Genomic DNA, 24,628 nt, shown 5'->3' with positions numbered 1-24,628 from the left:
GTGGGTAGTCTTGACTTTCCCATTTGAAATGCTTCCTTAAAGTAAACAGGGTTTCCCCAAAGGAAAAATCCTCTGGTGGAGAGGCTGAAGGGACAGATTCCTCTGCATCAAAATTTTCATATGTAGAGATGGGATGCATGTCTTAATAGATGCATCGGATTCATGTCTTCATAGTCAGATGCATCGGATTCATCTGACTCTTATTCAGACAAAACTACTGGAGACAGATCTCTTCCTTTGTGAGGGAGTGACTTGGCTTCCCTTAATCAACATGACAAGGGCCTCTGCCATTTTAAGCATTTGAGACAGAGCCAAGGGAGCAGGTGCCAGAGAATGGGTGGTAGTCGGTTTCTTGGGGGTGGTTTGACCCCTGGGCCTAAGGAACTCGGTTGTTTCGAAAGAACGGCAGCCATGAAAGAAATGTCAGTTGTGAAGGACTTCCTCGGAAGCCGGTGCCTGCATAGCGGCTCCAGACCCATCCAAGGTAGAGACGAAGTTCCGGAGGACTGACGACCAGCTTAGCAGTAGCGTCGTCAGAAGGTTTGATCCTGTGCGGTCTTGTCTCTGTCTTTATCTTTACTTTTTTTCGGAAGATCTGCAGTTGGACGGCTTACCGAAGCCATATTGGAATTCGAGGACTGTAAACGGAAATATCTGGCTACAATAAGGGCCGGTGACAAATAGTTCTGGTGTTAAAGCACAGAACTGACAATGAGGGATGTCGTGGTCTGAGCCTAGACAAGTGACGCAGTAAGAGTGGAAGTCCTGGTGTGGTATTTGCCTTCCAGAGGAGAGACAATTATTAACTTTTTTCTGACATCGGTTAGTGCAAGAAAAAAGTATCCCCAATGGGATATTTGGCTTTCAAAGACTTCAACTTCAATTCGGAAACAAAACTCAGGTAGTGGCCAAACAGCACTCGTGCAAACTGCTTCTGCTTTGGGCTCCACGGCAAGAAAGACTGATTTAATGGCGTCGACTGCCTTCCTTTATACCACTGACAACCTGACGTCAGTCCTCAAGTGACAGCAACCGACGCACAAATACTAAGTCTCTGGTATTCTGGCCGTCCGAGGGCTACCCTGGCAGGTATAAGCCAAAGGTGATGACTGCAACAGTGAAACATGAAGAACATCTGCTCCTATTAACATTCTACTTTTCCTGAGGAAGAAAATACACCATGAAGGATACGTCCAGTAGGCATCCCAGAAACACTATCCTATGAGCTGGGATGGGATCAGAGATTTCTCTATGTTCACTTGAAAACCCAGGCCGAGAGTTTTCTTTTTTTCTTTTTTTTTTTTTTAACCCAAGTCAGTGACTCCTGACATCTTGTGAAAGAATCTATAAAAAAACAAGTCAGTCATTTAAATATGGACAAACGTAAATGACCTGCAATGGGCTATTACAGCAGCCACGCACTTTTAACACTGAAGAGCTCTTTGAAAATCAGAAAATGGAAAATGGGATGCAAATGTCCTAGACCTTTCTTCATAAACATTATCTCCAGGTTCCTACTTTTTTTGAAACCAAAAGATCCTTGAGCTAGTCCTTTCTTTCTAAACATTATCTCTAGGTTTCTACTTTTTTGAAACCAAAACATCCTTGAGTAAAATCCTTCTCCTCTAAGTTCTGAGATAACAGATTCTATTACCCCCAAATACAATATCTGATCTAGAACAGGAGGGAGCAGGGAAGGACTGATGGGCTGGATGAAGAGCAATCCATTGAAAAAGAGGAAGGGAATTCCACTACCAGTTGTAGTAGCCTTATCGAATGATTCTCAGAACCCAAGTGCCTGAAGTTAACTGGTGTCACTAACAAAAGTGAAAGACCTGAACTTGGGAAACGTTTACAAGACACTCCGGGTAGGGAGAGGAAAGCAACTGAAGGGGAATGTAGTCGGGTCTATTTTCTTAGGCTGTCTTTGGTTTTGAAGGGACCCCGCCCTTCTTTTAACAATCTTGCCATTGCTTTTTGAAATTTAGTTTGCCGTGTCTTGCTGCAATGCTTTTCCTGCTTCCTGAAAAAGGAACCTGAGCTAGAAGAAGCAGTTCTATTATATTTTGTCAAGAAGGGTTAAAAAAATCTGGGTACCCTGCCCCAGAAAAAAAAAGTTTTGCCTTTCATAAAGCCTTTTAAGGATCTCAGTAGTGGAGGGACCAAATAACTATTTATCCAGAAGAGCAATTAGGATCTGAGCTTTGACATTCTCTGGTCAGTTCTGAGAAAGTACACATGAAAATTGTTTATCACAGACCCAGTGCTAGTTACTCTTGAAACAGCATTAGCAGTGACATCAGCACATTTTAGAGACCGTTTGGTAACCTAAAACACAGAGGATATGAATTTAGATAGGCCTGGGTTTCTGAAAAGGATGGTGGCAGCAATTAACTTCTTCAAAACTGTCAAATGAAACTAGCAGAAACTTGTAAATAGAAGTCTGAGAATTCACTATTCTGAAGACAGTGGAAGCAATGTAACTTTCTTCCCAAACCTAACAATGCTTTTCCCAGCTTATCAGACAAATCTAAATCCTCAGGAGGAAATATGAAGAATAACTTTCCTCAGTCATATGCACCAAACTGTAAAGTGGGAATCTGAGAAACAGTTCAAGTCTAAATACTGCTCAGACAGGGAATCAAAATGAGAGAGAGGGGAAAATGTTCTCTTTTTTAATTAAGAGAAAGGCTCACTAAGTAAAAACTGAAAGGTTTTAAATAAACCTTTAGCAAAGCCCCGTCAATCCTCCCTACTTACTTTAGGACAACATAGACATCTAACCTTATGTTTCCTTTTTCTAGAAGACACCACCAAAAGACAGCAGCTTGAAGGACAGTCCTTTCAGAGCAGTTTAGCATAGGAACACCACATACCCTTTTCCCTGATGTCCACAATAGAGGTCCTCCCTTTCCTGACAAGGGCAAGTGAACAGCAGTACAGAATGTGCCTGCCTACCAATCCTTAATGGCTTCCTGAGGAGAAACATCAGAAGGACCAATAAACAACAGATTGCCGCAGCAGAGACACCCATCATTGGTTGCATTGAAGGTAACGCTGGAGTAGAGTCTGTACCCCACCCCCTGGATAGCTTTCTCTTCTTGCATTCAGGGAAGGAATAATTGAGTTACTTGGATCCAGGTCCATTTACTTGCCATACTTCTCAACCTCTTATGCTAGAAATCTGGATAAAGCCTGACATAATGGGGGGACAGATTTTAAATATTGCTCCTATAAACTTAGAAAGTTGCCAGAATAACACGGTTTGTGTTAACATACATTTTCTGAAGTATATGAAGTCTGAAACTCAAATGTATGTAATTATTTAGTGACTTCAATGCTCAGATTATCTCAATAATTTGCCAGAAAAAACACATTTTATGAGGAACAGACTAAAAGTATAAGGCAAAAATACTGACATTCTGCAAAAATCTGAAAAGTTGAGAAGTATGGCTTGCCACAAAATGTGGCAGAAGAGTGGTTAACACAGAACTAAACAGTCTGTCTTGCCTTCTGACAGAAAAGTTCAGTTCTAAGGAAAAATTGTTTTTAACTGACAACCACCAAGCACACTAGCTCCAATCCCTAACCATATTTTGATAGAAAAGTAACAATTTCCTCACAAAATTAGATAAATGAGGGAATCCCTACAAGGGCCCACAACTATCTGTCAGAAAGATGTCTGAGAAGTGGGTAACAGAGCTTAAGACAGTCACTGAAACAACTTAACAGGAAAAATACATTTTTGAAGTAAACATTTTTAATCACAACCCCCAAAACTACAAACTCTAGCCCCAGCCACAAGTTTTGATCAAACTGTAAAACTTTTTCTCACAAAAATCAACTCAAAAAACATTTAGACAAAAAATGTCAGCTATGAGGCAGACTTTTTTGAAAGCCACTAAACACAGTAGGTCTATGCCTAATTAAATATTTCTACTAGAAAAACACAACTTTTTTATCAAAATAAAAAATTATGAAGTGGAAGGTATTCTCCCCAACAGGGCACTTTATCTGCCCAGAATTGGTGAGCTACTAGCCGACAATCTCTAGAGGTCAACACTAAACAGCAAGACAGTTCTGAAGTATTTTTACTCTCGCTACCAATTTTATACTGCTCGCCTTGAGCTGTACAGTGTGTCCCTGTGTGTGTGGAAGGTGCTCTAAAGCTTTGGAAGCTAGCTGTCCAGTTCTTGACACGATGTTCCATATAGCTCATGCTACTGCAACAGTACTCCAATGATAAACATTAAATGGGTTTTCAATGAAGTGCCTATCTGCTTTCTGATGTCTAACTGTAGGCCTGTACCAGTGCTGGACTGCCACTCATTCCCTTGTCAAGAAAATGTACCACGACAAGAAAAAACTAAATATAGTGCATAAATGTCACCTATCTACCAAGTTTATGAAGACATCTGAGGTAAGTCAATGTCAGCTTCAGTGATCCACATGAACATCTGTGGGCTCGCTGAACACAATGTTGGAAAATATACCACTCTCAGATCCAGAGGAGTTTTTCACATGGTAAAGTACACCTCCTTTTTTAACTAGAATATTTACGTGAAGATCCAGACTAATTTTTCACATTACATTCTTATTTCATCTCCACCAAGAATGCTTACATGAAGCTCTATTATTGGTTACTGTCACTAATCATTTACAGTTTTTACAACAAATAGCAGCAGATGACCTACAAGAAAAAAGCACAAGTTGCCAAATTTGACAGCAGTAACCCCAATAAGTCTAGGAAAGTGGGTAAGCAAAGGGTGCAAGCTTTCAAGAGAAGCTGAAAATCACCTTCTGGAAAAGTACAATTACACAATGTAAAGTGATGAATATTCAGCAATGTGTACACTATCACAAATCCAGCATTATGTACAAAAATAAGTGTCTGGTAAACCACTCCTCTCAATGCTGCTGCTCCTGTGACATACAGGGATAAAGCCCTAACTATTGACCGGTTGACCCCGGTCCGATTAGGAGCTTTAGGTTACTGATCGAGTGGCAGAGAGGAATGGGTGTTACCCAAGGGGAGGGCAGTGACACGGCATCTCTTTGTGATGATGCCTGGAGGAGGCTAGGGATGTCACATGATAGCAGGGGTGGTCAAAAAGAACACAGGAATGAATATGGCTACGTTGCTGCAGAGATGGGGCAATATACAATGCTCACATTGCACGGCCACCCCTCAGATATAACCACGTCATTGTATGTGATGGGAGAGGGCATAACCAAAACAAATACCCAACAGATGTGGATGGCAAGGATCCCCCCCTAGGATACCCTTTAAGGTTCCATGACTCACAAATGCAGATTAATGGAGTAAGTCCATGTTGGGGGGGGGGGGGGTTAGTAGTAGCTAGCAGACATTAGGCACTGGGTAGCAGTGATGGAAGAATAATGTAGGGGAGAGGAGTAAAACAACAAAAAACTTATTCTCTCTGTGTGCTAAGTAGAGATTACAAAGTCTAAAACCTTAGCAGCCAGTAAACATGGGGCACTGAGCAGCAGTGCTGGAAGAATTATGTAGGGGAAAGGAGAAAAAAAAAGAAAGATCTCATTCTCTCTCTCTCTCTGTGCTAAATGGAGAATATAAAGTTTAAAACTTAAAAATGAGTAACTCATCCTCATATATACCTCAGGATTGTTCCTTGGAGTAAAACAGCACATTAACATAAAAAAAAAAAAAAAAAAAAAAAAAATCACAGGTTGAGATACCAGGAGAGTCCAAGCAAACAGCTCTATGCATCTGAACTTCTGACTCCCTTAAAAAAAAAAAAAACGTGTGTCATATTCACTCTCAGCACACATGGAGTATATGCTCTCTACATGTAAGAAGCTGTAAAAGCATTAAAATGTCCATTTATACAAAGACATTACTAACAAATGCCAATATTTTTCTTTAACAGCAATAATTTCCTTCTAGCTATGGGTAATACAGGTTTACTGTACCTGGTTATCAGATAAAACACAAACAAATGAATAAAACTACCATTCCTGGAAGGATGCACGTTTGAATGTGCATAATGTTTTACAAACAGATAACTGTAATACCACTATTTACTCTATAAATCTAATTGTCCAGTGTAAGTAAAAAGTATAATTAATTTAGTAAGTAGAAAATATAATTAATTTACATGTACTCAACTCTAGTTGTATGCATGTTATTCAATGTACTGCAATTAATTCCAGTTATACATATTTTCTTCATAAAGTGTTTTAGAAATGTACTGTCCTTGCTTCGTGGCTGGGATCATGGTTGAAAAAGGTCCATGGGCTAGCCTACATACCCTGTTAACGAATAAAAAAAAAAAAAAAAAAAAAAAAGGGAACAGAAAGTGTACCATCTGCAATGAGGAAGGCGATAGTTTAAGATGTACCTGAAAGGTAACGCCAAAGCTGAGTGATGAAACAAAACACCAGTGCAATGTGACAAGTGGTACACCTTGACAAAATTTATGATGGAACAAGTCTGGTATATCCTGAAGGCCTATGCAACTCAGATTCTTCAAAGTCATCTCAGAGCTGCTAAATGGGCATGCAGATTATATCTAAATGTCAATATCTAGATGCTGGGATATCACACTACCATAGTCAAGTTATTAACAAAAGGGCTGTTACAGCACAGAAATTGCACTTGTGTGTGTGTTGATCATACTGCAGTTTATGGTAACCAGATTGCACTCACAGATACAGGTGCATGTTAGGGAAAGGCAGAAGCCTGGCAATAGTAACAAAAACAGTGCCACGAAAAGAAACATAACAGTTCAAAAGCAATATATTCACATCAGAAGATTAAAAATTAGTCATAAAAATGAAAACACACCAGAAAAGGATACAGAGGGAAAAGAACTGAAAGCACAGTCAAGCTACTGTCTGCCAATAAGGTACATCGAGACAGGTAAACTGGGCAGTCACTCACGTCATTTACAATCAAAGGGGCATTGACTTTGTGGCTGAAAAGGGCTCTTTGGACAAGTCCACCTACACAGATAAAGTGAAATAGATAAAAATTCTTAAAACACTATGCTTTCAAAATAGCACTATTCCAGCCATACTACGATTCTCATAAGCTCAGGGGTAAGCATCCCAGTGAAAGACATGAAGACCACCAAAAACCCCAATCTACAGGATGCTTTTTCAGCACAACACATAAAATGTATAATTTCATAGACTACAGGGGACCGAAGCATTAAATTTATGTATACACAATACTCCAGCAACAAACAAAGCAGACTCCTACCTGAGACTGTTGGGAAAGTGGACTGGTCAAGTATTCCGGTGGAAGTTCAGTGCTAGATGTGGACTTCCCATCAGTTTTTCTAAAAATGAACAAGCAAACAGACATTAATTACTGGAATCTTAAAGCATATTAAACGCAATTCATTCTCAGTTCATTACAAGAACACAAATGTACCACTCTCCACTCAGTCTGCTAACACAGACAACTGAGATAGTTGGATAAAACCAGCTCTTAAACCTTTGTCTTCTTATTGATGTAAGCACAGATCCTTTCATTATAGTTAGTATACAAAGCACTCCTATGACAGCTGACACTTTCAAGTGTAAACTAAAAAGTGCATTCTTAAGCAATCCACAATTCATCTTAAAATCTAAACGTACAATGTTCTGTTGGAAAAGGTGCAAAAAGAAATAGAAATTTCTTCAGAAGGGATAGTTATTGAGTGGGTTAACATGAAAATGGAGTTTAAAAATATAGTAGAAATAAGCAAAAAGATATTGTAAAGAAGGAATACGAAATTAACTATTTACAGTGATTAACAAAGGATAAAGTATAGCAGAACGAGGGGAATCTCTCAGAACACTAAAAAAAGCAACTGCAAAATATTAAAGGAAAAAGAAGGGTGCATCTGGATAATATTCATGAATTTAGAAAGGTTGCCACTAAGCAACATTTTTTACACCTCCAGAGCACACAGGCTTTTAGTACAAGTTAGACAACAGAAAGCAGGAAAGGTTGTCGCCTAACTTAAGGAGCCTGTAACAAGAAAAATAACCAGAACTCCTATAGAGGTATTAGAGAGAATTTCAGAAATTGTATGAACATCTTTATAAAGCAGAGAAATGTGGACTCCTAGAAAAGAAAAATGGAAATTTGAAAAAGGAAGACTTAATTATATCAAGGTTAAAGGATGATGAGGCTCAAAAATGAATAGCTAAGAGGAAGAGAAGAGGTAAAATTAGCGATGTATCAACAGGAAGGTCTCCAGAATTATACAGTATTTCCTTTGGAACCATGGAAGTTGGAAGAGAATAAATAAAGGGACAAAGATTTGCAAGGTTTTGTTTAATGCTATTTTAAAATAGTTGAGGAAGGAATACTGACATTTTAGAAGAAAGCTTTGGTGGCTATTACCCAAAGAAAGTAAGAACCCTTCAGACATAAATTCATATAGAATTTCAATTTCAAACCTCGATTATAAAGTGTTTGTCTAGACTAGCTAAGAGAATGGAAAAAGTGTTGCCAAAATGGATCACTATGGCTTTATGGAGGGGAGACAAATATCTGACATTATTATTAAAACAATGATGATCCAGGGGGAGAAACAGTATAAGAGAATGTCACTACTGTTGGTGGATCTTGATGCAGAGAAAGTATGTGATAGTGTCAACTGGGATTTTGTGAGTAGGATAATGGCAGCATTTGCATTCTGTAATAGAATACTAAGGAAAATTGGGAGGACTTATGAAGTCTTGGAGGTAAGAATTAAGGTGGGAGGGTTCCTCTCCAACAACCTGTGCTTGAACATAGGAGCAATGCAGGGATGTCCTCTTTTCCATTTACTTGCTTTATATTTAGAGCCCTTAGCAAAGAAAAAACTAGGACTCTCAAATTGACCGATGCTACATCCAACAATGTTTAAACAGGGAAACAAGGCAGGAATGTCCTCTTTCCTACCTGTTATGTTATTTGATTTATGTTTACAGCCAATAGCAAAGAAAATAAGGGATTCACAAATTCAAAGCTATAACAGGTATGGCAATCAAGAAAAAGTTATCTTTAGTCACAGATAATTTTGTACCAATCCAGAAGATGATATTTCGGTGCTGTAGAAGATTTTGAGACACTTTCAAGACTTTTCAGGATATAGAATAAATGAAGTTATAAGAAGGGCTATAGCAGTAAACTATGTACCCACACAAACTGGTTCAGCAAGTCACATATATAAGGACACGATGAGAGGAGTTATTTGGGAGTATGGATTAAAACTAATTTTATTATGGCCACTATGGATATGTGGGAAGAGAACAAACCAAAAATAATCCAAAGGAAGGAATGCATTTGTGAGCGGAAGAGGACAAGAGTGACATGGAAGGAGCTGAATCTGCTTAATAGAACAAGGTGGATTACCTGATTTGAAGCTATGCAGTTAAAGTTCATATGCATAAACACATGCAGAAGGTTATAAATCAATGTAGAAAAGGATGACAATGAAATGGGGGTAGAGGAGCTCAAGAATGAGAGAAAGTAGGATTTTGGATACAGGTCCTTAAAAAAAAAACAACAGCTAGACCAAATATCTATAAAAGTATTCTTAAAATAGCAGAAAGTATTCTAATTATGAAGCCAACATGGGAATGGAGAAAGGAGACCATCAATAAGGATGACTGCAAGTAAGGGTATAGAAAACAGACAAGAGGGGTCTGGAATTTACTGGAGAAAATTAGTAACTGATCCAATGTATTGTGAGAAAATAACAAGAGTGAAAGGTAATGAGAGTGGAATAAGGCCAAGCAGAAACCTAACTGCAGGTTAGGGACTGCCTTCTGTACTAGAGATTGATAATTGTATAGGCAAAGAAACAGGGATATCGGAGTACTAAATGAAATACCAACCCTGATAGAGTTTTACGTGGAGTCTGGAACACAATCTGCTGATAAGGGATAACTAACAGGGCACATAAAATATTACATGACAAATGAAAGTTAAGTACTTAGCATAACACTAGATCTGCACTGTCTTATCCATCTTACTCAATGAATGGGACAGATTCCCTCAGCTACTAGAATTCCAGGGTGGTCTCATGGAAGGATAATCCAAAGAATGGTGGAGCCAAAAGATGCCTGTGACTACAGATACAGTTTATAATGAAATGCAAATGTATGAAGTGGGAACCATATACCTGCAGCACAAATATCATCTAAAGCAACTCTTGCAAAGAATGTAGTGGAGGCTGTCACTACCCTGGTTGAATTAGCTTTTGACGTGGAAGTGCAATTTCTCTGTCTGAAGACAAAGGCAATGCAATCAGATAGCCACCTGAAAACAGTAGCTTTAGAAACACTTTGCCCCAATTTAGCCTTTGAAGAGAAGATGAAAATCTGATCTATTTTAATATGATTTAAATAGAATCTTAATTGATGGTGAATATCTATCATGTGCAAGATGTACTCACCTTTGTTAGAAAACTTCAGAAAGAAAATTGGCAAGATAATAGTATGATTACAAAAAGTCTTGGAAGTCACCTTAGGAAGAAAATTAAGGTTAGTTTGAAGGGAAACCTTGTCCTTGTGGAAGATCAAATATGGAGGCTTGCATTGATTTTCTTTTCTTGGAACAAGGAATAATCTGGAGTAAAATCCTTGGCCTTGTTCTGAAAGAGGTACCTTTTCTATGGCTTTCATTTGCATTAAGTTGGTAATTTGCTTCAAAGCCTCTGCTCTCTGATTTGGTGGCAGGTCTGGCATGCCTTTTCTTTTTGGCAATGTGTGGAAATGGAACCTGTATCCTTTGTCTATTATTTGCAGTGTCCATGTGTCCCTTGTAATGCTGTGCCAATTTTTTGAGAATAAGGAGCTTTCCACCAAAGGTGCTTCTAATTGAGCCCTGGTTGGCGGAGTCAAAATAAAGTCATTGAGTCTGTCCTGGTGTAGCAGTTGTAGTTCCTGCACTACCTCTCTGGTTGGGAGGCTGCCACTGATGGCCTCTGTAGGAGCCTCTAGCTTGCCCTCTACCTCTGGCACGTCTATTCCTGCCTCTCTGAGATCTGTCTGAGTCCGGAAAGGACCAATTCTTAGTAGGCCAATTTCTGCTGAATCTCGGTGGTTGGACTTGCAGAAAGTCTTTGACTGTTTGCACAGATTTTGCCTTTTCTTCAAATTTCTTTAAGACCTCTTGAGCCGTGGAACCAAATAATTTTTGCTTTTCCATATGAGCATCCAAAAGCTTAGCTTTAACATAGTCTGGCAGAGATTGTTCCTTCAGCCAGGCATGCCTGCGTATAACTGCACCTGTCATAGCTGACCTACATGAAGCTTCCAATAACCACACTGTAAGAAATGGTTACTAACCAGCTGGGAGTTATGCACCAGATCCTGAAGGGATTTGCGATCAAGGGGTTCAGGAGAGGACAGGGGTACTTAGCTTTTACGAAGTCTTCGGTAGCTGAATCACAGGAGCTGGCTGACCGGCACTTGCGAACTGCTTCTGCTTCGGGCACCACGTGGCAAGAAAGACTGAGGAAGATGGCGTCGGCTGATGCTTTTATACCCCAGACGCTGTGACGTCGGGGAAAGTGCGACATCAGCTGAGGCCAGACCCAGACTTTGGAATCCGGCCGACCGAAGGACTGCCTGAGGCAGGACAACCCATATGTGATGACTGCAGATGCATCCTTGAAGGACATCAAAAAGCTGGTCAGATTTCCTGATGGGTTTTGTCATGGACAAGTAATATCTGAGCTGTCTATGTAAATCCAAGGTATGAAAAACCCTTTCACAAGTATTCTATGGAGAAGGGAAAAAATAAGATGAATGCACTGATTTCAAGGACAAATCATTAATCACCTTGAGCATAACAGGACTGGTATGAAGAAACACCCTTGTCCTTGTGAAAAAACAAAAAAGGTGGAACCCTACTGAAAGAATTAAGAGCCACCAACAATAGTCTTTCCAAGTACAATGTTGTAGGGAAGAAGAAAATGCAGGCTCAAAAGGGGACTGGGTCAGTTTCTCAACAAAATGAAGGTCCCAAGGAGGAGGAACAGGTTTTTTTGGAGGTTGAATATAAAGGACATCTTTTTAAAAAATGGTTTGACTTTAAAACTAGAGGTCAATGGTGGATTCAGTGGCAGACTAGCAGAAATGTCTAACAAATGAAATTTAGAGATGACTATGCCAAGACAGAATTAAGCAACTCATACAAATTAGGACTGTAGGGGCCCACACAGAAAAAAGGGTCCAGGAAATGCTTGAGACGCCAGACAGAAAATCTCTTCCATTTAGTCACATACAACTTCCTAGTGGTGGGTTTTCTGGCCTCTTGCAAAACCCGAAACTTGTCCTCAGAAAATTAGTTCCTAAAAATAATCAAAACTCTATCACCCTAATTGTCAGCTGAAGGGTGGACAACTGAGGGTGAATGATTAATCCCTTGTCTTGTGTGAGAAGATCCAACCTGTGAGGCAACTTGTGATGACTGCCCCTGGCCAGATGAAACAGAAGGACGAACAGTGCTGTCTGGGCCAAAAGGGAATCGCCAGCAAAATTTTGGGCATGTCCCACATGATCTTGTGCAGGACATTTAATAGTACAGGAAGAGAAGGATAGGCTTAGAGAAATATTCCCTTTCAAGTGAAAGACATGACATCTGCTTTCCAAGACTGAGGACTTGGCACTTTGGAACAGAACTGAGGAAGTTGCCTGTTCAGAGAGAATTCAAAAAGATCTCCCTGAGGAGTACCCCACCAAAGTACATTGTCCAGAAACATCTCCCTGTGAACCACCCATCAGAGTTTCTTCCTGGACCTGCTATAAGTGTCTGCCTCCAGTTTGTGGACTGAAGGAATGTAGACTGCCTGAAGAATCAAGTAACAGTGAACTGCAAAATCCCAAGTCTGAAGAGACAACCTGCAAGGATGGTAAGATTTTGTGCCCCCTTGCTTGTTGATGTACCACATGACTTTGGTATTGTCTGCCAAAACCTTTAGAGGACCTGAAGCACAAAGGGAATGAAAAGCCTTAAGAGCTAAAAAAGCAGCCTTCATTTTCTTGATGCTGATACAGTCTTATCAGTTGTTGATAGGATCAAAGACCCTGAACTATGAGGTTATTGGGGGAGGCTCCCCAACCGTGATCGGAAGTATCCGTTATACAGCTGAGTAGGGACAGTAACCTAAAAAGGCAGATCTGGATTCAAATTCTTAAGTGGCGCTTGAGACAAAGCAAGACAGGAACCTTATACTCCAGAGGGTGGCAGTGCAGGAGCCAAAAGGTCTTGAGATACAGTGAAATTTCCTGAAGTGGATTTTGGCAAAGGGAACCCGGGGAATGGTGGATGCCATGTACCCCACAGCTTGGAGAAATTCCCTTGCAGGAAGGACTGGAAGAGAAAGAGGAGAAGGAAAATAAGCAGTCACAGAGAGCACCTTGAGAGAGAGGAGACAAGCTGACACTGGAAGTGGTATGGATCCTGTAACTCAAACACTTGGTCCTGAGAGGGAGTCACAGTCTTTTTGAGATTGAGAGTGAACCCCACACTGTGCAGAAAAGCATAGTGAAGTGTAGATCCTGAAAGCAGGAGCTGCTGAGAGGGGGTTCAGTCAAAAGATAGTCCAAATAAGGGAATATATGAATTCCCTCAAGTCTGCAGAAGGCTACTACAGGGGCTAGACATTTGGTAGACACTTGGAGGTGTAGAAAGACCAAAAAGGCAAAGCAGAGAAGTGATAATGAAAGGAAGAAACAGACAAACATTTCCCGAAGAGATAGAAAATAGGAATGTGGAGGCAAGCGTGCTTCAAATCCAGGGACACCAGAAAGGTTGAGCAAGCAACAGAGAGGAAGTGTTTGAAGAGAAAACATTCTGAAAAAGGAAAACTTGAGAAAGGTGTTGAGAAAAGGCCGGTCTAGAATGGGTCTCCCCTCCCCTCCTAATTAGCAACCAGAAACATCCTGGAATAAAAACCTGTTTCCTGCTGAAACAATGAGGCAGGTTGGATGGCTCCTGAAGAACCAAAGGAAAATGTAGGAGATAACAAGAAGGTGGCCTGAGAGTGGAGAAAGGGGTTTCCAAGCCCTAAAATACCCATTCTGGATAATGGAGAGTATCCAAGCATCTGTGGTTATCTGCTGCCAAACAGGAATCAAAAAGAAAAGATTCAACATGAGGGACAAAAGAATCTGGCCCAAGAGGTAGGAGTGTCCAAATGTCAAACAGAAGCAGTCTTTTCAGGGGGAAAAAAAGGTTTGTCTGGAAAAACTCTCCTAGGCAATCTTGCCCCCTAGAAGGCTGTTTAGGCTTCCTATGAACAAAGGGAGGATTATTCCTCTGAAGCTTAGGAACAGGAGACAAACAGTTGTTTCAAATCCTGCATAACTTTATCCTTACTCTGAAGAGCCTTAAACAATTCAGCCACAGTAGGCCCAAAGAGATTTTGGCTGTCTAAAAAGAAATCCAATAATTTGGCCTCGATATCTTCAGACATGCAACCAGGAGTCCCTCCTCATTCCACATCGAGATGCTGTCGCCGTAGACAAGGCATCATAACTACATTTAATAGAATGATGATCCACCTGAAAAGCACAGCTCAAACAGCAAATGTCTTTCTCTATGAATCAGTGAGAATGCCCCCAAGTTGGAAGTGAAGAGCCAGAACATACCTAGTCATACAGGTATGGTAATTGATAGCTCTGAAAACTAAGGTAGCAGAGGTATGTACTCTTACCATACCTGTACTTGGCATGGCTGTCCATATCTGAAGGTAAAAGCTTAGAAGACAGCAACTTGAATGGTTTATCACTGGCTACAGAAATAACAGCAGGAACAGAGGAAGGGCTTGGTTTCTTAAAGACAGGAGGTTGAGAGTCAGGGTCCTGAGAAGCTGCAGTGAAAGTATCCAGGAGGGCAGAGACAGCACTGGAGGGACAGCAGAAGGCCAAGAAGAATCTATTAGCAAGAATTCATAGTATCTGTTTTTGAACATCAGAAACTTGGGAACAGTTCATTCGCTTGTCTGGTTAGGATAAAACAGACAAGCAGTTGTTGGTTCAGTTCAAGCAGCTTTATTATACACAAACACATCAGGATTGAGGTTTAGTAACTTTAACTTAAACTAATAGACTGACTACTGCACTCATACATGTTAACATTCTGGCTGTTCACTCAAAATGGCACTGCTGCCTGCATGTGCTCTCTATTTATATGCACATGCCCTCACTTTGAAATACTTCTTAAAGACGCAGCACACGCTCTGATCTAAATCTTCCCTCTGAGAAATTAGTCATGCATAATAATAATGACGATAATCGACATGCAATTATACAGAAATAATCCTTTGACATGCAATTACACAAAACTTTTAGTTATGTACTCACCATAACTTCAGATGTTTGGGATCCATCTCGCCTACATTCTGAATGATGGGTTCGGAGCCGATCCCTCGGCTCCGACTCGGCACGCTTATGCCAAAGAGCGAAGTCTCTTATTAGCTGAGCTTACTATATCCCAGGATGCACCACTACCAGTCCCCCAGATCTAGTTTGTCCGCATACATGCACACACGCATACCCTGCTTATATAACATCGTCAGATGAAACAAGATAAAAACAGTTGAACTCAAAACCGTTCAATCTCTTCTGATCTGCAAGGCAGGGGGAAGGAGGGTGGGTATCAGGAATGTAGGCAAGATGGATCCCAAACATCTGAAGTTATGGTGAGTACATAACTAAAAGATGTTATGTGATCCTATCTCGCCTACATTCTGAATGATGGGACAGCGTCCCTAGCACCTGAATCCTGGGTGGCTCACTGGAAAACACTCCTGAGTACCGTGGAACCAAATGATGCTCGTCCTTTAGATGCCACATCCAATTTATAGTGGGAAATGAAAGTGTGCGGGTTGGACCAAGTAGCCGCAGCACAAATTTCCGATATAGCGAGCTTGGAATGAAAGGCTATAGAAGTAGCCATAGCTCTGGTAGAATGAGCTTTGATAGATGATGTAAGATGTTTATTCAAGAAGAATAGGCCTGAGTTATGCAATCTCTGATCCATTTTGAGATTGTAGCTTTTGTGATGGTTTGGCCCAATTTATTATCTGAGAAGGACACAAACAACTGGTCTGACTTACGAAGTTGCTGAGTCCTGTCTAAATAGAAGCGTAATTGCCTGTGAACATCCAATTTATGGAGAGTGTATTCTGCTTCATTAGAGAATTTTGGAAAGAAAACTGGTAGTTCTAGAGACTGTTGAAGACAGAAACTAGAACAAACCTTTGGGACAAAGGATGGATTAGGCCTAAGTGATACTCTATCCTTGTGGAAAATCAAGTACGGTGGTTTAATAGACAGGGCTTGAAGCTCTGAGACTCTTCTTGCAGAAGTAATAGCCACTAAGAATGCCGTTTTCCAAGACAGATATTTTAATTCGCATGTAGCAGCCGGTTCAAAGGGGGGAGATGTTAATGCGCGAAGCACCAAATCAAGATCCCACGGAGGTGCAGGATGAAAAACTGGTGGTCTTAACAGACTCGCACCTTTAATGAACGTTTTGCATAGTCTGCTGCTCATCAAAGGAGGATCCGTGGATTCATGGAATTTAGAGATAGCAGCTAGTTGGACTTTAATAGTTGAGACAGAAGATCCCTGATTAAACAGGGATGTTAAGAATTTCAAAACCTCTGGGACAGGAGCAGTGATAGGGTCTAAGCCCTTGAGTTGAGCCCAGATAGCAAACCTCTTCCACTTACTGAGGTACAATTTGTTAGTGGTGGGTTTGTGGGCCGAAGATAAAATGTGAACAACTTCCAGGTCTAGTGTGTGTCTTCTAACTAAGGTTGGAAGTGGAGGAGCCAAGCTGTCAATTTCAGAGATTGAAGGGACTGATGCCAATGTCCCGACTGATGGATTAGCAAATCCGGGATCAGGTCTAAGGTCCACGGATCGTCCACTGCATGCTTTTTCAGGTAAGGAAACCATATCTGACGAGGCCAGTATGGGGCAATCAGAATCATTGAAGACCCCAGTTGAGAAGCTTTTTGAATAACTTTGGGAAGGAGTGGAATTGGAGGAAAGGCATAAAGTAGCCCTGTTGGCCAAGGTTGTGCTAGAGCATCCATGGCTGGTACTTCCTGATGTGGAATCAAGGAGAAGAACCTTTGGCACTTGGTGTTTTGTGGAGTTGCAAATAGGTCGCAGCACGGCATCCCCCATCTCTTGAAAACCTGGGCTGCTACTGTGCGGTTTAGAGACCATTCGTGAGGAGAGAGAATTGTCCTGCTTAATTTGTCCGCCAATACATTTGACTTTCCGGGATGTGGGTCGCTACCAAGAAGCGGTTGGTAGCTACAGCCCATTCCCACACTCTCATGGCCTCTCTGCAAAGGGGATACGATCTGGTCCCTCCTTGTTTGTTCAGATACCAAACCACCGACATGTTGTCTGTGTGGATGGCGATGATGCCCTGAGGAAGAAACTTGTGTAAGGCCTGTAGGGATAGAAGTACAGCCCTCATCTCCAACACGTTGATGTGGAGAAGAGCTTCATCCGGAAGCCAGGAGCCCTGAACTAGCCTGCCCAGACAATGCCCCCACCCTATCTGGGAGGCATCTGTCGTCAGGGTAACCACTGGAGGGGAGAACAAAGGGTTTCCCTGATCCAAGTTGGATGTCTGAAGCCACCAGCGAAGGTCCCTTTGCATATTTCCGTAATCATGATGTGATGATTGAGGGAAGATCCTGAAAGGACCATTGAGTTGATAAGAGCCACTGAAGAATCCTCATGTGTAATCTTGCTAGAGGAACTAAAAGAACCGTGGCAGACATTGAGCCTAAAACCTGTAGGACCATCCTGGCTGGGGCTTTGGATCTCGAGATCAGAGCTTGAACTTGGCCCTGTAAAGTTCGGATCCTTTCGGCAGGATGAAAGCGCATCAATCTTGAGTCTATCTCTGCTCCTATAAACTTTATGCGTTGAGAGGGCAGCAAGACAGACTTTGACCAATTGAATGTAATCCCTAGGGAAACACCCAGTGAGATGGTGGCTTTGAGGTTGTCCATTAGTAGATGCCTGGTGGTGGCAGTCAGGAGCCAGTCGTCGAGATAGGGAAACACTTGGAATCCAAGACTTCTCAGGTGAGCCGTCACTACTGCCAAACACTTGGTGAACACCCTGGGGCTGTGGTGAGACCAAAGGGCAGAGCACAAAATTGGTAATGACTGACTCCCAGGCTGAAGCGCAGATACCTTCTGGACGCCTGATGTATCGGTATGTGATAATAGGCGTCCTTGAGGTCTATGGAGCACATCCAAACATCCTTCTCCAACAACGGGAGAATGGATTGTAACGTGACCATTCGAATTTGGATTTCGTGACGGATTGGTTCAGTCTGCTGAGATCCAATATTGGTCTCAGGTCCCCTGTCTTTTGGCACTAAAAAGAACCTGGAGTAATTTCCTGATCCGATCTGGTCTGTGGGGACCGGTTGGATGACTCCTTTTCTAGCAGCTTTAAAGCTTCTGCGGCTGCTATTTCCCTTTGACTGGGTGGTGGGTCCGGGATTCTCTTGGACGGTGGGGTGAGTATTTGAATGGGATGGTGTAACCTCCGGCAATGATCGAAGCACCCATCTGTCCTGAGTGATTGACTCCCAGGCTTTTAGGTGCTTGGCAAGCGACACCCGACTGGCTCGAGCAGCACAGCCGGGCAATCCCTCATGGCGTGTGGGAGGCTGAAGAGCCACGAAAGGACTCGCGGTCTCCAGAATTGCGGGGCCCTCTGCCGCCTCTGGGACGGCGTCTCCCTGAAAAATTTCCCGCCCTCTGCCTCTGGGCGGGAATCTTCCTGCTGTTGGGAGAAAAACTTGCGAGATTTTCTGAACCACATTTTCCCCTCCTTTGGCCTTGGGGTAAGGCCGAAGGGAGTGGAATAACGGGCACCTCGGCAGATAACGTTTTCCCTCTTGCTCACAGCGGGTAAGGGTGTCTTTCACCTTGGGTCCAAACAATGAGGACCCATCAAAGGGAGCGTCGGCGAAGGAAGACTTGAAGGCTTCCATAAACTGACACAAGCGGAGCCAGGCTTGTCTCGAGAGCCACGCCTGTGCCTGCCGCTCTACCGCCTTCGGCCGCATAGGAAATGAGCCTCATGGACGAGTTAGAAATTGGCGTAAGGATAGCCAACTGAGAGCTAACCGACTGGGCTAGCTGCTCAGGTAGGTTACCGAGAGGAATCTGACAACTCCTTGACCAGATCCTTCTGAAGCCTGGTAAAATGTGCCAAATAATTCAGAGACCTTAAGGTAAAGGCCGCTGAAGTCAGGGTGCGCTTCCGTACCTATCCATACTCCTAGACTCCTTATTAGGAGGATGGATGGGCGTTGAAGCCTCTGCCACGTCCTGTTGTGTAGCAGATGCCACCACCATGGCATCTACAGCCACGCCTTTAGTAAGGAACTCCTTCTCGGGGGTGCAGATAAAATTTATTTGGACGAGAAGGGACTGGTTCCACGGTATCTGGGTGTTCCCACGCCCGACAAACTAAATCCAGAAGCTCGTCAAGGCGGAGACACCCAGGAGGCAGAGGGCTGAGCCCCAAAGGCCTTGAGGAGCACTGACTCGTCAGCAGAGGGGTTTGGATATCCAGCCGCCTCGTTGTTTGAGGATCTCTAAGATGTCTGCAAATGAGACATCATCCGAGGGCGACTTCGGGACCCCTCTGCATCATCCATATCAGTGTCCGATGTAATAGACTCGGGGAGTCCACGTGCTTCCTCTTGCACGATCTCTTCCTTGGGGTTCTTCTGAAGACAACTCGAAGAACCCTCAGGAGGAGGGAACCCCACTGGGGTAACCTCAGGCCTCGGGGCTCCGCTGGCTACGGACAGGGGAACTGCCAAAGACCCAGTCTCCACGCCCAGGGAAGGTGCTGGTAAAACCGGAGAGATGGCGAAGAGGACTTGGCCAAGGCACTACTCATGGCCCTGAAAGCCGGACCCCAGAATCCTGGGAGTGTCCGGACTCGAGCCGTGATAGCCGACGGAAGTCCCGCAGCAAGCACCGAGGGGAGGCTTGGAACCGAAAGCATAGGTCCCGAAACATCACCCCGGGTCCAGCCGAAGAAGTCCAGCGTACCAAACTCGGACCCGAGGCCCGGGTTGGAGTAAGGGTCGGAGCCGACCCTGAGATCTCCACCGGCTCCAACAGCACCTGCTCCGACGGAGCGAAGCAGTCGGAGGAGGAATGGCAATGGGGTGGGCCAAGGTCATCGGCTCGAAACCAGCTGGGTCGGAACCGAAACAAATTTTGGAAGACTGGGGACTGGAACAGTCTTTGGAGCACCCTGTCTATATCAGAATCCGACATCCTCGAGACCGAGAGGAAACAGAGCGGGTTGAGAAGGTCTCTCCATCGGCCCCAAAGGGCTAGGGGACCCGGCTCGAGGCGACTCGATGAGTATCGGCGCCGAGGGAATACTCACAGCAGATTCCATCGGTGCGAGGTAGACTTCGGCGCCGAGGAGGAAGTGTCTGGCGGCGACCCTTGTCGGCTCCGAGCAGCGGAGCCGGCGAAGGTGACCCGCCTCGATGCCCCAGCCATCGGCTCCGAAGCCAGAGGAGTCGATACTGGTGGCATCGAGGCAGACCGTTCAACCTCGGCTCCGAAGTCTTTGGAGCCGAAGGAGAGGCCTGCCTAAGTTTCTTGGCAGTCGGATCCGACGGACTGGTCGGAACCGAAGCCCTTTCTTTTGGCGGAGCCGGAGAGGATGCCAAGGCTTCTTCAAAGGAAGGTTTAACTAACCCCTTAAGAATCAATTTATTTTTCCTCTCCTAGAGGACCCTTGAGGAAAAAGCGTGACATACACTGCATGACTCCTGCAAGTGCTTTGCCCCGAGACAATATACACAGAGCGAATGATAGTCTGTGATAGACATTTTAAACCCGCATTTCGAACATTTTTTAAAACCCGAAGGCCTAGGGGTTTGAGACATGATGTTACACTCACTTTGACAGGAAAGTAAACAACTAAACTCTTGCTGATGATAAAGCTAAGCTTACTGCAAACACTTCCTGTAAAAAAAGGACAGGGAACTCTAAACCAACTATAGAAACACTAGAGACCCTGTAAGTATTAAGGGTTGACAGTCCGGGAAGGCCCTGGATGGAGGGGGGCCGAAAACAAACTCAACCCAATCACACACAACAATTTTACAATCCAATCGTACACAAAAGTTAGCGATAGCCGTTAAAACAGCTTTTGTGAGCAAAAATAGCAAAAAACTGACAGAAAAGTTAGTTAATAAAAACTACTCAGCCCAGCCAGCTCGAGACCACGTCTTCGCAGGGAAGCGGCAAACGAGATCTGGGGGACTGGTAGTGGTGCATCCTGGGATATAGTAAGCTCAGCCAATAAGAGACTTCGCTCTTTGGCATAAGCGTGCCGAGTCGGAGCCGAGGGATCGGCTCCGAACCCATCATTCAGAATGTAGGCGAGATAGGATCACATAACATCTAAATTACAAATGAAAATAATCATGTCCAGGTTGCTGTGTATTTTACACTAGCTCTGGAAATACGACCTGATCGGGTGACACAAACATCAGGATTGGATTTAGCAACAGGGACTGTTATTGATGAATGTTCAACTTCAGGACCAAGATTAGGTACTGAAGCATGTCCTTCAACAGGAGCATAGTCTGGACTAATCTGAGATCTAGCATATGTATCATAGGTACAATGCTGCGATATCGATTCAGACACCGGATGAAGATGCCTGCGATTTCTTCTGTATTCTATACCCTCAGATTCGTCTAAGTAAGATCTCAGCTCGGCACACACACCCCTCACTTGACCAATACAGATCAAAACCTTTCACTGTTTGTATCCTCATTATCTCTCCTTCTTTCAATGGACGAAATCAAGAAGTTATGTACTCACCATAACATTCAATGTATGTAGCCCATTTCACCTCACATTCTTACCCGTGGGTTCGGAGCCGAACCTCGGCTCCGACTCGGCCAAACTCTAGCTCGAAGTCTTTCAATTGGCTGGGCTAAGAGGTATCCCATGCTGCACTACTCCCTTTCCCCAGATCTTGTTTGCTGCAAGCTCAATCACTCACCCTCCATACACATAACACATAGAGAAGGAAAAAACATTCCAATAATAAAAGGAGTACTGAAACCAGAACTAACCTCCAGGTCTTCCAGGATGGGGGAAGGCAGGAGGGTAAGTAAGAATGTGAGGCGAGATGGACTACATACATCGAATGTTATGGTGAGTACATAACTTCTTGATGTTATGTAGTCCAATCTCGCCTACATTCTTACCTATGGGACAGTGTCCCCAGCACCTGAACCTTGGGAGGCTCAGTGGAAAATACTCCTGAGCACTGTGGAACCAAAAGAAGATCTGCCTCTGGATACCAAATCCAATTTGTAGTGAGTAAAAAAAGTGCGAGGAGATACCCACGAGCCTTCACTCTAAATGGTAAATCCTTAACACCTGAGGCATACATGAAGGAAATACAACTAGAGATTCATCTAGACAAGGTCACTTTGGAAACAGGAGACCCAATCATATTTTCTGAAAATGAGACAAATAGTTGATCCGATTTTCTAAGATCCTTCGTTCTATGCGAATAAAAACGCAACTGCCTGTGAACATCCAGCTGGTGAAATTTAAATTCGGCCCTATTAGAAAACTCTGGAAAAAATACGGGCAGTTCAATGGATTGGTTGAGATTACTAACCAAAGCCACTTTTGGCATAAAGGAAGGATTTGGTCTGAGGGAAACCCTGTCCTTGTGAAAAATCAAGGAAGGCGGTCTGACTGACAAAGCTTGGAGCTCCAAGACACGTCTAACTGAAGTGATGGCTACCAAAAATATAGTTTTCCAGGTCAAATATTTCAGTTTACAAGTAGCTGTAGGTTCAAAAGGGGAATAGGTGAGACATTGTAGCACAAAATTTAGGTCCCACGGTATGACCAGGTCAAAGACTGGAGGGCGAAGCAGCATAGTGCCCTTCAAGAATGCCTTACAAAGTCTATGCGCCATTAGACTGGGTATATTAGCGATGTGAAAAGTGGAAATAGCGGCCAACTGTACATTAATGGTCGTGGCTGCTGACCCCTGACTGAAAAGCATGGAGAGAAATTCCAAAACTGAAGAAAATAAAGCTGTATAAGGATCAATTTGTCTTGCCTGAGCCCAGATGGAGAATCTTTTCCATTTACTGGAATAAATCTGTCTGGTCGAAGGCTTATGGGAAGAAGACAGAATATGAACCACTTCCGAAGAAAAATGATGAAGCCTGACTAGTGATGGAAGTGGAGTAGCCAGGCTGTCAACCGGAGGGTCTGAAGAGATGGATGGAACTGCCGTGACATATGGGTCAGTAGATCTGGCTGTGGGTCCAGAATCCAGGGGGCGTCCATGACCATGAGATGGGGATGGAGAAAGGAGAAAGTACAATTTTGTACCTACCATAAATGTAGATGTTCGAGAGGTATGCATCTGCAGTCCTAACATATGGGTTGTCCTGCCTCAGGCAGCCCTTCGGTCGGCCGGATTCCAAAGTCTGGGTCTGGCCTCGGCTGATGTCGCACTTCACCCGACATCATAGCTGCTGTGAATTGGGTATAAAGGCATCAGCCGACGCCATTTTCCTCAGTGTTTCTTGCCCCAGATGCCAGGTGCCCTCTAGGAAGGCTAAATTTGGATAAATGCAAATGATTCCAAACAATAGAGAGCAAACAAAATAAACATGTATATACATATATACAAACAAATACACCATAATAGATTCCCCCAGCTAGCTACAAGATGGGCAAATACCCTAGGAGTACCACAGAGGGGAAGGAGGGTGGGTAATCCTGACTGCAGATGCATACCTCTCGGACATCTACATTTATGGTAGGTACAAAACTGTACTATGTCCTTCAAGGATGCATCTGCAGTCCTAACATATGGGTAGAATACCATAGCCAAACTGGGGGAGGAGGCACTAAGATGATTATGGTGTAGTTAAGATCCCTTGCAAAACAGCAGTTGCAAAACCTGCTCGGGATCTGGAGTATAAAGGTAGATTATAATGCTTGGCAAATGTATGCACGGAGCTCCAAGTAGCAGCCTCTAGAATGTCTTTGGTAGCCACTCCTCGTAAGAAGGCTGTAGTAGTGGCTGTAGCCCTTGTGGAGTGAGGCCTGATGTTTTCCGGAGTTGTCTTTCCATGAAAAGAGTAACAAAATCTAATGCAATTTCCTATCCATTTTGAGATTGTCTGTTTTGAAATTGCTTTTCCTTCCATTCCTGTTGCATATGCTACCAGAAGCTGGTCAGTTTTTCTATTGTTCTTGGTTCTGTCCAGATAGTAGCGCAATTGCCTGTGCACATCCAAGGTATGTAGTAGTCTTTCCCCCCTGTTCTGTGGGTTGGGGAAGAATGTTGGTAGGTGGATTGCTTGGTTCAATGATACCCTGGAGACCACCTTTGGCATAAAAGTAGGGTTAGTTCTCAAGGACACTCTATCCTGATGGAAGATAAGGAAGGGCTGTACTGCCATTAATGCCTGTAATTCAGAAACCCTTCTTGCTGAAGTGATTGCAAGCAGGAAAGCAGTTTTCCAAGATAAGAACTGTAATTCTGCTGTTGCTGCTGGCTCGAAAGGGGG

The 24,628-nt window shown here is 43.2% G+C and overlaps 1 protein-coding gene across 1 annotated transcript in view; it reads right to left on the bottom strand.

The window, feature by feature from the left end:
* HGS (hepatocyte growth factor-regulated tyrosine kinase substrate) overlaps positions 1 to 24,628 on the bottom strand; it is a 2,162,662-nt gene that overhangs the window by 857,180 nt on the left and 1,280,854 nt on the right. Inside the window, exon 9 of the mRNA XM_044069724.1 lies at positions 7,244 to 7,322. Coding sequence (XP_043925659.1) covers positions 7,244 to 7,322 — 79 coding nt within the window. The remainder of the gene's footprint in view (positions 1 to 7,243; positions 7,323 to 24,628) is intronic.

Source organism: Protopterus annectens, chromosome 4.part0, assembly GCF_019279795.1.
Source record: "Protopterus annectens isolate FY-2018-M chromosome 4.part0, PAN1.0, whole genome shotgun sequence".
NCBI classification, from domain to species: domain Eukaryota; kingdom Metazoa; phylum Chordata; order Ceratodontiformes; family Protopteridae; genus Protopterus; species Protopterus annectens.
The sequence above is the reverse complement of the archived record's forward strand: the minus strand, read 5'-3'. Positions and strand labels throughout refer to the sequence as shown.